This window comes from Vitis vinifera, chromosome 6, assembly GCF_030704535.1.
Source record: "Vitis vinifera cultivar Pinot Noir 40024 chromosome 6, ASM3070453v1".
In the NCBI taxonomy this organism is placed as follows: domain Eukaryota; kingdom Viridiplantae; phylum Streptophyta; class Magnoliopsida; order Vitales; family Vitaceae; genus Vitis; species Vitis vinifera.
Window position 1 is genome coordinate 5,927,035 of NC_081810.1, and position 12,642 is coordinate 5,939,676.

Below are 12,642 nucleotides of genomic sequence, written 5' to 3' on the forward strand. Positions count from 1 at the left end.
TCGTAGTTGGCCTAAAAAAACACAACTAAAAAGACTTCTTTTTTTTTTAAAATAAAAATAAAAAAACCCAACAACTTGAAACAGATAGGGAACGTGAATTCCTCTGTCCATAACCATTCCCTGCAATGTAACAAAACTATGTAAACCTATCATCTCTTTTTCCATGTACATATTTATGACAAAAATGACATGATTGTCTAACTAAGGCAGTAGGGTTTCTTTAAACCATAATGCCTACCCGCATGCTTCTAAAAATGAATAATTTCTTGAATTTGGTCTCGTGTTTGGATTAATGTTCTCTTTTTGAACGCGCATTAAAATTTTTGACGAAATTACTTTTTAATAATTTTTTAATTACATGATAAAAATGGGTTGTATGACATTATTTGAAAGCCAAGAGTAATCCATTGGGATGCAGACTTTGTGGCAAACGAGGAATCTATTTGCATCCCAAATGAGGAAGCAACATGCCATTTTGTTCATGTATTATCAGTCAATACAAAAAGCTAATCTATTAATTAGAAGTTAATTAAGTAAAATCATTAATAAACTGACATACGCTTTGTTTTCCGTTCAAGAGTCTCTATTATTGAAAGGTGCCAACGAACCAAAAAGGAAATAAAACCGAAGATTAAAAATCTGCAAGGGTTTCTTGTCATCTACCTCAAGGCCAGTACTCTCCATGCCCTTCCTTTGACCACAAAAAATGATATCGATTGTCGCTTTTACGTCAAGAAATCATTTGGAGTTCCGTGAACTTTCAATCTTCCTCTCTGTTTCTCTTAATTCAACCATAACTTTTTTAATTTGTCAGCTTGGACCTTTTATTTACACTCTAAATTTTCAAGTAAAGTTTAGCCTAATAAATAAAATTCTAGATTAAGAGGAGAAGGTATTCCCACTTTGTTTGGAAGGTCATAAATACAACCCCACATGAAATAGAGCCAAGCTGTTGACTATGTACGTAATAGGGAATTATTGGCATTGAAGTCTTTACATTTATTGATTTGCTGTACCAGTTTTACCCAATAACCAAACAGTTGCGTATAGCCCTTTTCCAGCTTCTTGGCGGCCATTTTTGTAGCATTAACTTAAGGGTCTTGGTGTTTCTCTCTCTCTTTCTCCTCCAAAGTCCAAACCCAGACGTTACTGACCCAGTGGTCATGTGCTCTTCCACTTTCGGACATTTATAGCTAGAGTTATTATCGTTTTAAATAGGAGAAATACCAAAAGAAAAATAGAAATTATGTACAAATATTTTTATGATTAAACAGTATTGCTGCCTTTTCACGTGTTCTCTTAGCTCGCGTGAGCTGGAGCTTGCATGATGAATTACGCACTGCCAGACCAGTGGAAGGGCATTCTGTGTGTTTCTAATAGCCAAAACATGGATCTGAACCAATCTTCAATGGACCTTAAACATTTGGAATTGCCAAAATATTAAATTATTGAATTGCTTCTGTGTTGAATACAGTGATGACATGTGATATTTAAAGGTGTTCATACATTGTAGGAGTTAAAATATAAGAAGGGCAAATGAAGAAAGTTGCAATACAATGATTGAAATCATAGTTTAGCTTGCTTCACCAACCCTACCTCCCCTTTCAAGTAGGCTTCCCCTAATTTCTAGGTCCAAGATATGAAAAAAGCCCTCCACTTAATAGTTAGTTACTACAAATCCAATAGACTGTTGAATCATGGGTTTCCCACTTATGAACCCACCAATTTGGTTCAACCAATCTCTACTAAAACCTCATTTGTTAGTTTATGTTCCGTTGCCACATTAAAACCCTCTCTCTCAAACCGTTTTGGTAAACCAACAAATGAAATTATCAAACCGTTTCACTTTCACTTCATTGATTATAAAATGAAAAATCTATCCGTTTTTTTTAAAAAAAAAATTGGACGGCCCGGATCTCTCCTCTCTTGGCCAACTGTCCATAAGGACCGGAACTACCCTCTGCAAAAGGAACGGCGAGTGAATAGAGGATGTGCAGTGGAGAGCCATTCCTGCCTCGACACGTGTCCTTCAAGCATTTTTTTTTAAGGTTCGGCCCGCCGGTTTTTTCGTGTGACAGGTGTCAACAACAAGACACTCTTTTGACGGTTCTACCGTCAAAAAAGCGTCGTGATGGCGTCGCGTTCAAAGCTCCTTCGGTTTTATTTTCATGTTTTTGACGCCTTCAATAATCGCTTACATTTTTCCTCATGCTTCCACCGCCTCTTATCCTCCGAATCTAACGCCGTTAACTATCTTGGCTCCTCAGCCGCCACGTAAAACCACCGTCAACGTTATCTTCAACGGATGCCATGCCGCCGTCATGTTTGATAGTGGCGTCACGGCTCATAGTTTTTTTTTTTTTTTAAGTCTTTTATTCTGAGATAATATTAAGAAAAAGGCACCAATGGAGGCCCGCTCTTTAACCACGTCGGATCAGAACTTTATCCTATGTGGCAATGGATTCAAACCGACGGCCACATATTTTAATAAGTGAAAAAAAAAGTGCTGAACCTGAACATACTTATCGGAAAAACTAGTTAAATAATATTAGTCTTTTATTAAATGACCAAAACATCCTTGTCAAGCTGCTTAAATTACAAAATAGGATAATATTAATAAGATTAGGCGTATAAAAATATTGGAATTAGATCTATAGCCACGTGAGAGTAACGACCGTCTTTCCAAACTAAAGAGCACTTAATATTAATTTCGCATGCTTTTATTTTATTTTAATTTTTCCAACCTTTTCCACAAATTGTTCGATTTTCTTAAAAGCATTTACATGTTCCAAAAAAATCATTTACTCATTCAATAATTAAATGCAACAAAATAAATAACCTTAATTAATAAATAAAATTTAAGATGTGCATGTTATACATTTAATTAGTGATTTTATATAGCGATTGGTATTTAAAAATAATAAATATCTTAACTAATACACCAGCATATTTCCATGACGTGAATGGCGCGTGGTAGGAGAATTCAATTAGAAATTTATGGAAAAAAAATTTCAAACAATGCCACGTGTCATTTGTTATTTGTGACAAAATTTTTTACGGAAGACAGTCTCATGGGTGACCCAACGTTTTACTCGATCGTGCATAGGAGACACAGCCACACGACCAAAAGACTTTTCCACTTGGCAACATCTCAGACAATGGCACGGATGTGGGTCATCCAGAGGCGAAGAACAGGTCTTTAGGTGGTTTCCACAACCGGCTGTAAGAGGTAAACATCTGGCCAATTACCGATAGGGCCGGTAACTGGAGTCAATGGTATAAGAGCTGGGGTTTAAGAAATGGTGGGTGGTTTTTAGAGGGTTTTGGCGATCAGAAAAGAGACAGAGAAGGAGAGAGAAAATAAAGGTTGCGTCCGAAACAATATTTTTCTTGGAGGAGAGAGAAAAATGGGATGGGAGAACAAAATTTCGAATTTTTTGGCCAAGGTTTCTACATGAATTCTCGGACAATTGTCCGATCTTACATTAGCCTGTAAATCCTCCTGTCGTTTGTCGTGAATTTCATTTGCTCGGTGAAACACAATTTCTACTTTCAACGGTTTCTGCTTTTGCTCTATCATACAGGGAAATTGTTCTGCACAGGTGGGTGAATCGAATTTTCGTGGTGCTCGTTGCTCAATTTTGAAAAGTTTTGATTTTTTTTTTTGTTTTCATTCTTCTTTTTGGCTCGGAATTTTGTTCTTTTGTCGGGGTTTTTCATTTTTGTGTGAGAGTCCGTTTGGTTGGTGAGAAATGGTTGGAGGAAGCGAAGAAAAGTTTGAATTTTGCAACGGGTGATCAAGTACAGAAGCCAATTTTGCAATTTATTTTTATCTTTTTTCAAGATGCTATAGTTCTTGTGATTTTTTATTTTTTATTTTGGAATTTTGGTTCTTTTTTGTAGTTTTTCTCTCGGATTTTCCTTCTTTTCAGAATTTGGTTACTTATGAATTCGATCCGAGGTTCGGATTTTCTTCTTCTTGAAAAACAGGTAGAAATGACTGGGATCTCTCTCTTTCTCTGTTAGATCGTCTCAATTTTTTTTCTTCCGAGTTGGTTTTGCAAGGGTTTTAGATCTTTAACCGTTTTTCCTCCTCCAAAAAAGAATCTTTAATATACCTTTTGGTCTGAATTGCACGCAAATTTATGAAAAAGATGTCTGAAATTGAAATTGCTATTCAGAGTCTACTGTTTGGATCTTTGCTCAGGGATTTGTGGTAATTTTAAAAAAAAATTATGTTGTCTTCTTACGACATAAAATATTTCATTTCTGTTTTTGGGATTTGCATAAAATCTATGGATATGATGTTCAGTAATCAGATAGCCATGAGGGTTTTTTTTTTTCCTCCTTTTTCTTTTAAAATTATCAGCTAAAGCATATAGCTATACCGACTCTCTCATCTATTTCGCTTGTTGTGATTTTTGCTCAATTTTCCAGTAATTAGATATGTGGAAGCTAATTGCCGTCAAAATTATGATAATGTTTGTCATCGTGGATAATCTCTCTGGTTTTTTTTTTGACTCAATTTTGTGGGTTCCTTGTTTGGCTGCTTTGAGCTAGAACTCGTTTTTCTATATTCATTTTGATCAACCAACTTCTGATGGTGTGGATCTAATAGAAGTCAAAATTGATTCCCACTGGTGTTAGTTGGTTCCGGGTCAATTTGATTTCCAAGGAAAACAGGTGATATGAAAATGGTAGAAGCTAGAATTTTGTAACAATTCAGGTTTTGAGTGGCAGTTACCTGATTCCAATTATCTTCATTCAATTTCCCAATGATCAAATGTAGCATTGGCGGTTTGTGAGATGATGGCCATTCTGATATTTTTCCTAGAATTTTTGTTTTGTCATATCTTTCCACCAGCTAGTATAAAATAGAAATGATGTTTGATCATAATAGTGGCTTTCGTGCTTTTCATTTAATTTTTTTTTTCATATTAATTAATAAACTGCCACACTCATTGCTTATGTGCAATTTTTCTTCTTCTTTTTGGATAGGCTACCACTCTTGGTTTCTCTTAGCAAAGTGATTTGTAGGATCAGTCAAATACTGCTGGTTTTTGAGGGTGATGAGTTATTCTTGGTATGATATCTGAGAAATGGTGTTGCAGAAGAGGTTAGATTACGGATTTAATGGCTATCAGGTCCCTGCCACTCCCCGAGCTACCAGATCGGCAAGGGTATATAGATTCTACCATTCGTAGTTAGCGTTGTTTCTTTTTTATTTCTATCTGAAACACTGACATGTGTTTAATTATATTTTTACTTGTTTTAGAGGAGGGGTTTATTTAGGAAAAAAGTTGAAGACAATCAAATGTTCGCATTTGATTTATTGGCTACAGTAGCTGGCAAATTATTGCTGGAGGGAGAAAAATCTCCGGATTCTGTTAATACATCTAATGGAAAAGAGCAGTGTGTTATTGCTGAAGATCAAGTAAAAAATGAAGGACATGCTGAGGATAAACCATTGAAAATAGAACCTTGTGATCAAGGAAACTCGGGTGGGAGTTTCATTGTTTCTGAGCTTTCCTCACAAATGCCTAGTCAAAAATACTGTCTGAGGGAATTTCCACGTCCTCAGAATGATGCATGCTCAGCACTTGCTTCTGTTATAACTTCTGATTGCTCAGAGAAGGTTGGATGTGCAGAGAAATTGGTGATTGGAAATGGCAAGAATGAAACTGAAAGTTTTGCTAGCAAAGTCGAGGTAGGCTCCTCAGGATTCAGGGAGTTTAATGACCGGAAATTAGAGAATGAAACTAAAAGACAGATTAAAGTAGAACCAATTAAGACTGGAAGGGCAATACTCAATACTGGGGCCGGTATGTTCGGATCAGAGGACCCGGTGGTTTGGGATGGGAAACCTTCTGTACTTGTCAGTTCAAACAGTAGTGCTGAAGTCCCTCCATGCAGAGATAATATTCCTTGTGGTTCTTTTCCCCTATGTCGGGGTGATGTAAAAGTAGTTAGTAGAGATGATGACGATAACTCTTCTGGGTGCACTCAACCTAGCACCTCGACAAAGTCGTTCAGACCCCTGCCACGTATTGGAGACCGGAGAATAAGAAAGTTATTAGCATCCAAATATTGGAAAGTGACCCCAAAATTGAAGGAGGATGGACTTTCTAATGTTGGTAAGTTGTTGCTTTACAGTTTAAATATAGTGGGTCCTCCACTATTTCTGAACTTGCTTCTCGAACTATCATTAATCAAGCTGTTGAATTTCATGATGCATTCTATTGAATTCAAGTTTGGATGATTTTTTTTTCCAGATGGGGAAGTAAAGCCCATTTACCGCAACAAAAGGAACTGTTACAAACGCCAGAGGTCTCAAAGAAATTATCCCTTCAAAAAGAGGAAACTTCTTTATTGTAGTTCTGTATCAAATTCAGAAGGAGGAAATGGTAGTCAAAGAATTTCTGATTCACCTCAGATGGGCATTAACAGTGATGCTTCTGGTTCTGGTCTCAAATTGCATGGAGGTCTACTTCAAAGCCCTTAGTTTTGTATTCATATTAATCTTTATTTAGTTTTAGGATTTTCTGTTATCTGCATCACTTTGCTAAATAGTGGTAACTCATTTACAGGCATTAGCACATCAGCTTCAGTAGCAGGCCAACACACATCATTCATATCCAGGGATTCTCACGGTATGAGAGCCTTTGATGGAGTGATTCTTATGTACTCTTTTGACTTGATTGGTGTCTGATATTCGAAGTTCTTATGTGAAGATGTATTTCCTTTTACTCAGTGAAGCTTAGGATCAAGTCTTTCAGGGTGCCAGAGCTCTTTATAGAGATTCCAGAAACTGCAACTGTTGGTTCCCTCAAGGTATATTGATATTTCATTCTGATTGTTTTGATTAAAGTATCATACTAAGGCCTTGTCTCATCTCATGCTATTTGGAAGATGTGTAACAAGACTACGTGAACACATATTTTCCAAATTTTACGCCTCTGGAAAGAAATTTTTTCACCATCCTATTAGTTATAGGCATAAGTTAATATTTATTGCTCATAATATGTAGCTGTTTATATCCTGTGTATAGATAGTTATTTTAAGAAGGGCTGTTGCTAAGAAATATTTATGATTTGTTTTCTTAGATATTTTTCTGTATGCTTATTGCATTTACAATCACAGGACTTGGGTAATTGCTATGCTGTTCATTTATGACTTACACGTGTGCACATATATATTACGTTTACGCATTATAGAACTGTGTATTTACTGATATTGTATAATTCCTCTGTAGAGGACAGTTATGGAGGCAGTGACTGCTATACTTGGAGGTGGACTACGTGTCGGTGTGCTTCTTCGAGGCAAGAAGGTTAGGGATGATAGCAAAACCCTGCAGCAGACTGGAATTTCTCAAGATGACCAGATGGATGCTTTAGGATTTACCCTGGAGCCTAACCCTTCACAAGCTCCCCAAGCTCTGTGTCCAGGAGATAATCCCTTTCTGCTTCCTTACGACACACCTCAGCCTCTAAAAAGGTAATTCAAATGTGCCCTGCCTTCTAATTTGTTACCTTCAGAAATTGAATTAGTTGTATTTCTTTCTTTCCTAGCCCGTTACTTGTTTACATTTGAGGTGGGTTTTGCAGTTAAAACTTGAGTTTCACTTCCCGAAACTCTTTTTTTCCATTAAAATCAATTATGTTGTAGATATTGGACAAACTAATAACATGAACTTGTACACTAAGTCACATGTGACAGAAAAGCGTACAAACAAAATGTTAGGCATTTATGTTCAATAAAAAATGCTTGCACAAATTATAATAAAGATCTTCTGACCTATGGAAAATTTGAAATATGTGAACTACTCAAATTGCCAATCCTTTTTCACAAAGATTTGCAGCATTTCAGACATTATTGGACTGACTTGCTTCTCTTGGAACATAAAGACAGATGCCCAGCTTGACTCCCAGTGTAGGTCTTTTACTTATTATGTCTTAAGACTCCTGATTGCTAGGATTAACCATCTTGTTATGAATTTAAGTTCTGGTTGAGTTTTTTGTTGGGTACACAGCACCAGATAATTTACAACAATAGCTGCTCAGTTGATATCTTAGTACTCTGTTATCAGGTACCCACCCACTCCCACGGTAGCTCATCAGGGAACTTCTGATGCCTCTCCTGATCCTCCAGTGACTAATTTATGCGACTTTGTTGAAAGTGATCATGACTCAGCACCCTCTCCTGACACTGACATGTCAATTGACAAAAGTGTAACAGATTCTAAAGCGCTGGTGTCTGTTCCTGCGATGAGTATGGAGGCACTAGCTGTGGTTCCTGTGCACCGAAAATCCAAGCGATCTGAGATTGTGCAACGTCGAATTCGTCGACCTTTTTCTGTTTCTGAAGTGGAGGCACTAGTTCAAGCAGTCGAGAAACTTGGAACTGGAAGGTATTTTTTATGAAACACAACTCTGGAAGTTGTTTGATACTGCAATTGAAGTGGCTAAAACCGCTAAAACCAATGTTCAGTTGTGTGAAGGCAAAAGACGACTCAAATTTTTTCCTAATGACCATCCTTTTCCTTTACCATTCATTGATTGACTGGATACAGTTAGGAATTGGCTGTGCAGATTTTGTAGTTCCATAAATGGTCTTATGTTACAGCATGTCAAGTTTCTAACCATATTTCCATCCTGCAGGTGGCGTGATGTGAAACTGCGAGCTTTTGATAATGCAAAACACCGAACTTATGTAGATTTGAAGGTAAGGGAACTTGTTTGTCATTTTTCTCTTCCACATACAATTTTTTCTCCTTGAAATCAAAATATTGGACATCCTGCTAGGAAAATCCCTTTCTTTTTTCCATTCATATCCTGCAAATCTCTGGCCGTGGTTCTTGACTGTTAGTCTTTTATTTAAGACGCCAGAAATAAAAAGGCTTCCTTCATATTTAGGCCCCACAGCAGAGGGGACTAGTAGTTTTATCTGTTCAAGAAGTCTTTGCTTGCATAACTGGTAAATCATCAGATAGTTTTTGACTTTAATACTGTTACGGAACTTTATCTGTAAAGCAACTGTCACATGGAATCTCTGAGAGTTGTAGTCTCACACGAAATTACTTGCAGTGCTCAACATGCCCTTTTCCTTTCCATCTTGTATAAAAAGCATATAACCCATAGCTAAAGAATCTTCCCCAAAGAGCAATCTGGGTTGTTGTTTTACCATCTTTTTTTGGATTTGTATGATTGAAAAGTCATGTGACGGCGGGGTTTGGTAATGTTGGGTATGCAGGACAAGTGGAAAACTCTGGTGCACACGGCAAGAATATCCCCTCAGCAAAGGAGGGGTGAGCCTGTTCCCCAGGAACTCCTGGATAGGGTCCTAACTGCCCACGCTTACTGGTCTCAACAGCAAGCCAAACAGCAGCTCAAACACCAATCGGAGACCTGCCTTCTCCTCTGAAGAATGTGAGTTGGTGGCAGATGAAAGAAAACCGGTGGTGGGGGTGGGGGGTGTTGTCTAATTGTCTTGTTCATTTTAGTTATGATTATGTCATGTAAAAAGGTAATGACACCAGCAAAAAGGGAAAAAGTCTGAAGAAATTCATGTAATATTTCTTTGCTCTAACCGTGATTCTTTTCCCATTTGGGAAGATTCGCGCCTGTAAATGGTCGACAGAATAAGAGCCTTTGCTAACGGAATTCATTTCGAACGCCAACACTGGCGTTTGTTCTCTGTTCATTCCATTCCTTCTTTCATTTTTTTTTTCTTTCCCTTTTTGTGGGGTTTGGCTGGAAACGGAGAAGTGAAGATAGGAAGGAGAAGTTGTTGTTGCAGACTTTGCAGTGTTTAGTGATTGTAATCTTTCCATCAATGTCACATAGTTTATTTTTTTGCTTATAGCATGATCTGATTCCCATTATGCCCTGTTTGGCAACCCACTTTCTTGCTTGATAATTCTGCCGTTTAACCAGACCTTTTCCTTGGCTTTCTTTCGTCTTTTAATTTTTCCTGAATTCTTTAAGGGCACCTAACAACAGGTTTCTTGGGACTGGAGCTTTTTAATCTTATGTGGGAGGGGTAGCTTAGTTAGTTAAGTTAGTGTGGAGGAAGGCACGTGCTTGCACGTGATGGTGTGTTCAACATGGGTGGGGCTTTCTATAAGATTAGACTTATGGATTGGAATCTGATTGCCATTCAGATGATACAAATATGACCACTTTGTTTATTTACTTTTTTATTTTTATTAATTTGAAATGATTCCACATTGACATGTGAGATCTTCTTTAGATATGTGTGACCCACTTGTATATTCATAAAGTAAGTGACTATTAAATGATTATTAATGTCTCAAATTAAAATATTTATACAATTATTTTAATAATTATTATTAGTGAAAGTATCATTATGTTTGGTTCTCAAAGGTACCCAAAAAAAAATGTTAAAAGAAAATGGATTTCTCGTCTTTCATATTATCATAAAATATATATATAAAAAAATAAATATAATTAAAATTAATTTAAATTTTGAATGGTTTAATTTTAATATAACAGAAAAAAGTAAGATAAAAGTAAGATAGAATATGATGGTAAGTTGTAGACAAATTTTGTTAAATTAATTGTATTACATTAAACCCTTTCTAAAAAAATTAAACTTAAAAAATAAAAAAGTGTTGGTTTTTTTCGATTTATTAAATAAACTTTAAAATAAAGAAAAAAAATAAAAATGCTTATTCTTTCTCATAATGTTTTAAATTTTTTATAAATAAAATTTAAAATAAAAACCATCTACTCTTTATCTTAAAATTTAATTTTTTATTTTTAAATTGAAAAAAAAATTCTCAAATAGAAATATAAATTAATTTCATATTTTTAAAATTAATTAATTTTCAAAATAAGAAAAACATAATTTTTTAATGCTTATTTAACTTATATAAAATAAAATTTATTGATATACTAAAATAAATGCTTTTATTCATTAATTGAATTGTAAATAATAAAAGATAGTACAATTTTTTTTTTTAAGGAATTGTATTTTTTTATAATCATAAATTTAAAAATCTGTCACCCCTTTAAGCAAATAGGAAATATTCAATCCTAACATGCATAAGAAAGAATATCTACCCCTCTCACTCCCCCTTTCTCTCTCTATCTTATTTAAGGATTTTCTATTTTCCAAATATTTTTTTTCAAATGATTATTATCCCATTTTTAGTAGATTGATCCTAATTCCTAATGGCTTTGTTTCCATGGCTTGAAGTATCAATTTCACATTGAGGGCAGCCCACCTAAAATGAGACCTTTTTATATTCCTTATTAGATGTAAAAGGATATTCCTTTTAGGGGTATTTAATGGATGAGTTGGGTAAAAGTTCATTGTCCACGTGTCATTGATTGAGTGGATAATGGAAGAGGGGATGTCAATCCCCATCTCTTTCATAAAAAGTGGGGACGCATTAATTAAGTTGGGATAATATAAGATAAATGAAAAGATTCCTTCTCATGTGGCTTATATTTGATGGGCTGTCCCTATTCTCTATTTTCAATTTCAGCTCTACTCATGTTACTAACCCACAACAATTTGAGCCCTACATCCAACCTTCCCATTTCATCACTTCATTTTTTTTTTCCTTTTTTCTTTTGAAATTTTTTTTTTGAAAATTGGAAATAGATATTGCAAAATGTATTCACAATATAGTTTTATTTATGGGTATGTTTGATTTTAGGAGAAATAAAATAAAAGAAAAAAATGGAAGGAAAATAAAAAAATAGATTTAAAATAAATGAATCATTTTTATGTACTATTTTAGACTCATTTCACTTATTTTAATTATTTCAAATAAAAATTAAATAATTGAAAAATATATAAACTTTTATTTAACATTTTTTTTTCTTAAATACTTGTCGGGAAACAAATATAAGCTAAAACTTTTATTTTAATATGTGAAAAGTCTTTATGAAAAACATTATTGTGAGCGCTTCTCTTATTGGATGTCTAATCATCTAATTTCACTTGTTATATACATGTTGAATTTTCCAAAATTTTGTAGATCTTATTTTCAAAATATTTCTAAAATTTTGTGATTATGTATATTTAGATATTGAATTAAAAAGGGGTTGGCTCACCTCACAATATGTTATCGTTGATTAAAGATCTTATTTTGATTAATTTCATATGCTTATTTGATTTTCATTGATAATTGTGAATAACTTTTGGGGAGAAAAAAAGGTCGTATATCGCATAATTAAAAAAAGCATAAAATCAAACTAATTTATATGCTCAAGATTGGACCTGTATAGCAAGAAAATGGGCCCGAATCCATGGAATTAGGAGTGACCCTCTCTAGATCTTTCAACGGTTAAATGCTAGTTTAGGGCTATAGTTAGGCTCAAATATACTGGCTGAAGTCAGCCCAATCCATAATTTATCATGGGATGAACCCATATAGTGGATGGGCCCGAGTATAAGTTGGAGACCAGCCCAAATTGAGAATGAGTTAATCATCGATTAAGGCCGCAGAGCCCAAGCCCATGATCATTCATTCTTCATGTATACTGTCCAGCACAAGAGATCTGCTTGTATGTTCATTTGTGGGCTCTCTGATGGGCTGAAAAGTTCTGCCCAGGAATTCTCTGTGTTCATTAGTGGGCTTTTCAAAACTTAATTTCAATCCGAAGAGCCGAA

General features: G+C 35.1%; 1 protein-coding gene across 1 annotated transcript; it reads left to right on the top strand.

Annotated features, from left to right (window-relative positions):
• Window positions 1-3,289: 3,289 nt before the first annotated feature.
• On the top strand, window positions 3,290-9,699 carry LOC100257090 (telomere repeat-binding protein 5). The gene is made up of 10 exons (XM_002283353.5): window positions 3,290-3,602; window positions 4,999-5,180; window positions 5,276-6,134; window positions 6,273-6,482; window positions 6,588-6,650; window positions 6,752-6,831; window positions 7,253-7,494; window positions 8,087-8,407; window positions 8,658-8,721; window positions 9,250-9,699. Exons 2-10 carry the CDS (start codon window positions 5,100-5,102, stop codon window positions 9,418-9,420), a joined length of 2,091 nt encoding a protein of 696 aa, XP_002283389.2. The 5' UTR covers window positions 3,290-3,602; window positions 4,999-5,099; the 3' UTR covers window positions 9,421-9,699.
• Window positions 9,700-12,642: the final 2,943 nt, after the last annotated feature.

Bases quoted from the DNA above. Each gene is read 5' to 3' on its own strand.
- LOC100257090 (XM_002283353.5), top strand. From the start codon at position 5,100: ATGGTGTTGCAGAAGAGGTTAGATTACGGATTTAATGGCTATCAGGTC. The intron at 6,651-6,751 runs GTATGAGAGCCT...CCTTTTACTCAG, and splicing joins CATATCCAGGGATTCTCACG to TGAAGCTTAGGATCAAGTCT. The intron at 8,722-9,249 runs GTAAGGGAACTT...TTGGGTATGCAG, and splicing joins GAACTTATGTAGATTTGAAG to GACAAGTGGAAAACTCTGGT.